The sequence below is a fragment of the Otolemur garnettii genome, unplaced genomic scaffold, assembly GCF_000181295.1.
Source record: "Otolemur garnettii isolate 467f Iridium unplaced genomic scaffold, OtoGar3 scaffold01790, whole genome shotgun sequence".
In the NCBI taxonomy this organism is placed as follows: Eukaryota; Metazoa; Chordata; class Mammalia; order Primates; family Galagidae; genus Otolemur; species Otolemur garnettii.
Window position 1 is genome coordinate 1 of NW_003854185.1, and position 3,714 is coordinate 3,714.

Genomic DNA, 3,714 nt, shown 5'->3' on the forward strand with positions numbered 1-3,714 from the left:
TGCTCCTGGTGGAGGCACTTTTGGCTGGGATGATCCGTGCTCCTGGTGGAGGCACTTTTGGCTGGGATGATCTGTGCTCCTTGTGGAGGCAGGGGAGCTGAGCTGAAGCCATGGCCAGTATAGCGGTAGCAGCTGGACTAACCAATGCTGTTGCAGGATCTGCAGGCCATTATGTTTTGCAAGCCATGAAGCATATGTAGCCTCAAGTAAAACAAGTTTTTCAAAGCCTACCCAAATCTGCTGTTAGTGGTAGCTATTAACAGAGGGCTTTGAACCCCAAATGACAAAACAGGAAGCAGTAGTAATACTAGGTGTAAGCCCTACTGCCAATAAAGGAAAAATAAGATGCTTGTCAATGAGTTACACTCTTAAATCCCCAGACAAAGGAAGCTCTCCTTATACAACAGCCAAAATCAATGAAGCTACAGATATACTAGAAAGGTCAAGCTAAAAAAGGTAGTAAAAATTTATGATCAATTTTAAGTTCATATTAGTTTATGTATTTGAGTGCTGTTTTTTTTTTTTTTAGACATAGTCTCTCTTTTTGGAAGAGTGCTGTGGTGTCACAGCTCACAGCAACCTCAAACTCTTGGGCTTGAGCGATTCTCTTGTCTCAGCCTCCTGAGTAGCTCGGACTACAAACGTCTGCCACAACGCCCAGCTATATTTTAGAGACAGGGTCTCACTCTTGCTCAGGCTGGTCTGAGCACGATTCACCCACCTTGGCCGGCACCAACTTTTTAATAATAAAATACCTCAGAGTTTCAATTTTAAAATGATTTACCATAAGCTAAAAAAATATGGATAGAAAAGATAAACTGGCATGACATACACACATAAAGGAACTTGAAGTTCAATTTTAAGACATCAAATATAACTAAAAAACTAGAAGTTTACTTTTACAGCAATGCTCTTACCATAAATATTTCTTTGGAACACTGGGTGAGAATTGTACTAAATGTAGAAGATAGACCTAATTCGACCAAACTTTCCAAGTGAGTCATTTTCTCAGTTTCTGTCTCTTCCCTTGTTTGCTCCAATGTACTACTTTCTATAAGTCCAAAGCATCTAAATAAACCAAACAAAGCATAATTTTAGCAATTAAAAACTGGCTTAACATTTTTATTTTTTTTTTGGTGGTGGTGATTAGACTAAGTCTCTACTGTCTTGACCAGGGGTCCTCAAACTTTTTAAATAGGGGGCCAGTTCACTGTCTCTCAGACTGCTAGAGGGCTGGACTATGGTCCCCAGGATGAGTCAACTGCTAAGCAGGACCGGCAGTGGCGGCAAAAACACTTCGCAGGCTGGATAAATGTCCTAGGTGGGCCGCATGTGGCCTGTGGGCTGTAGTTTGAAGATGCCTGGTCTTGATAATTCAAGTGACAGCCACTCAATTTGTACATAGCTCACGAATCATTTATCCTTTTGTAACTTCAGAAGGAGCAGTAATAGCTGAATAAAGGTTACAATGCAGAGAGAAACGAAGGTTCTGGGATGCGACAGTCTTTTTATACAATATCAGCTAAGTCTGGGTCTGGGCTAGAAGCTCACCTGTCCATAAACTGTAAGACAAAATCCTCAAATTCAGCTGTAGCAGAACAAAGTTCTCGTTCTACCTGTAAAATCCCGATGTGGAGAAAAATTACAAATAACCCTTGGTTTTTCCTTTGAACTAACAAACTCAATTATTGCCTGCCAAATAGATCTAACAGTAAATTATTATGTTGGGTATTTGAGAAACAGTGCTATAATCATACATGTATTATCAATTTAGAACAACTCAATCTACTACTTTCTATGAATAAAAATAAGAAATAACTAACATATTTATAAGGGCCAAAAACATAAGTCAAGCAGCATCTTTATTCTAAGTTATAGTTTTCAAACTGCTGCTGTAAATGTACTGGATAGTCTCTGATTACGTGAAGATCTAAATAACAGTCAAGCAACAGCATGCTTGGTATAAAGAAAAGAGCTCTAAAAGAGTGAGATACTAACAAGGAGAGTATCTCCGCATTAGATGCCAATCTCCTAGAAAGATTTATTACTAACAGGAGGTGATAGAAAAATAAACTACCATGACTTTTGCTCAATAAAACACTGAAAAGTGACAGAAAATTTAAAAATACCTCCAGATGTTGGTGAGGTATAGAAAGGGCCTATTTTTGAGCCACCTCCTATGATGGGTGCTCTGAAGACTCTCTTGCCAATGATGGCCTGGCCCTTTATCATACTTTTCTAGCCATAAAACAGAAATTTTATTTCATAAAGCCTATCTAAAGTTGTTTGTAAACTATCAAATATTACTATGCATATGCAGTAAGAATCAGAAACTGGTTAAGCCAGGCAACTTCCTTACTTCTGTGAGGTCGTTTCTTTCTTGCAGCACAGATGAACAATCTACTAAAGGCACCAGAGTAGAAAATGTTGCTATAAACTGGAATGTGATCTGCGGGAAGATGCCAAGTATTTTCGACATTAGTTACAGAATTCCAATTTGAAAATACAAATATACCGTAAATGACAAGAAATTATCCACATAAATTATCATAAAGGGAGATCGCATTAACAATTTATCTGGACATTCTTCACTTAAAACTGAATATAGCTGCCTCATGATTAACTGGCTCTTGCTTTTGCAATGATGATACACTAAATTTGTTTTCGTATGGATATTTCTTAGGTTCAAGCAAAATTTGTGTCACTGAGAAATTATTTGCCTCCCACCTAAAAAGTCACATTAACTAAGCATAAATAAAAAATGCTAATGCAGAAGCTAGAGACCAGAGAAAAAGAAGATGAGCAGAGTGGTAAATCAGAGTGGTCAATCAATTATTCATAACTTTCATCACAGCTCCCTGTCATCAGCGTAGATAGAAGAAGTATAATGATCATAGACGCTATGATTTTTACTACCCCTCTTTAATAAAAATAATATGTCATAAGCTTTAAAACATCATGCAATCATTAAATGTATATAGATTACGGCAAATTACTTATAAAGAAAGGTGCATCAACTGTCTACAGATTTAAAACTTAGGCATCTTAGATATAATTGCTGTTACCATTAACAGATTTTACACTAAACTATTAATATTTTCTAAAAATCTAAACAGAAATTCTAAAACGTCCATTTACAAAATTACAACTTAAATTTTTTTTTTAGCTCAATATGCTTACCATGCATTTGCTGAAGTCATTTGGATCCACCCCAGGCAATGCTCTCATCAACAGAGGTAGCATGTGTGTTGGACCTTCCGGAAACCACCGGCCCCCTGACACCAAACTGCGGGCTACTCCAATTACACAACTGAGAGTGGCTGTGAGCTGGTGAGGTTCTGTTAATGTCTCTAGTGCAGGATACGTTCTACAATTGGAAAAACAGAATTTTAAGTTCTACAATTTGAAAAACAGGATTTTAAAAGTTTCTATCACAGATAAACATAATACAATAATACACTAAATATAATAAATTCATAAATTACATTTTGACTTAAAGGCTTACAGTCAGCAGAATACTTACAAGTGAAAATCTGCTAACAAAGTTAACAGAATTCTAGAAACCCTCCCTATCTGCAGTTTCACTTTCCATAGTTTCAGTTACTGGAAGTCAACCACAGACTGAAAATATTACAGTATTTTGAGAGAGAAAGAGAGACCACCCTTTACATAAGATTGCTGAAGTTGGGTGGCGCCTGTGGCTCAGTGGGTAGG

General features: G+C 37.2%; 1 protein-coding gene and 1 pseudogene across 1 annotated transcript; one reads left to right on the forward strand and one right to left on the reverse strand.

Moving 5' to 3' along the window:
• Positions 1–110: 110 nt before the first annotated feature.
• Positions 111–463, forward strand: LOC100960670 (annotated as a pseudogene).
• Positions 464–899: 436 nt separating this feature from the next.
• On the reverse strand, positions 900–3,420 carry LOC105888436 (proteasome activator complex subunit 4-like). The gene is made up of 4 exons (XM_012814062.2): positions 3,181–3,420; positions 2,360–2,449; positions 1,552–1,616; positions 900–1,068 (listed from the first exon to the last, which is right to left on the reverse strand). Exons 1-4 carry the CDS (start codon positions 3,241–3,243, stop codon positions 900–902), a joined length of 387 nt encoding a protein of 128 aa, XP_012669516.2. The 5' UTR covers positions 3,244–3,420.
• Positions 3,421–3,714: the final 294 nt, after the last annotated feature.

What these genes read in the sequence shown, in the direction of transcription:
- LOC105888436 (XM_012814062.2), bottom strand. Translation starts at nt 3,243, where the DNA reads ATGCTACCTCTGTTGATGAGAGCATTGCCTGGGGTGGATCCAAATGAC. An exon ending in ATGACTTCAGCAAATGCATG is followed by an intron (nt 2,450 to 3,180) that starts GTAAGCATATTG and finishes ATCTTCCCGCAG; the next exon opens with ATCACATTCCAGTTTATAGC. An exon ending in GTCTTACAGTTTATGGACAG is followed by an intron (nt 1,069 to 1,551) that starts GTGAGCTTCTAG and finishes TGGTTTATTTAG; the next exon opens with ATGCTTTGGACTTATAGAAA.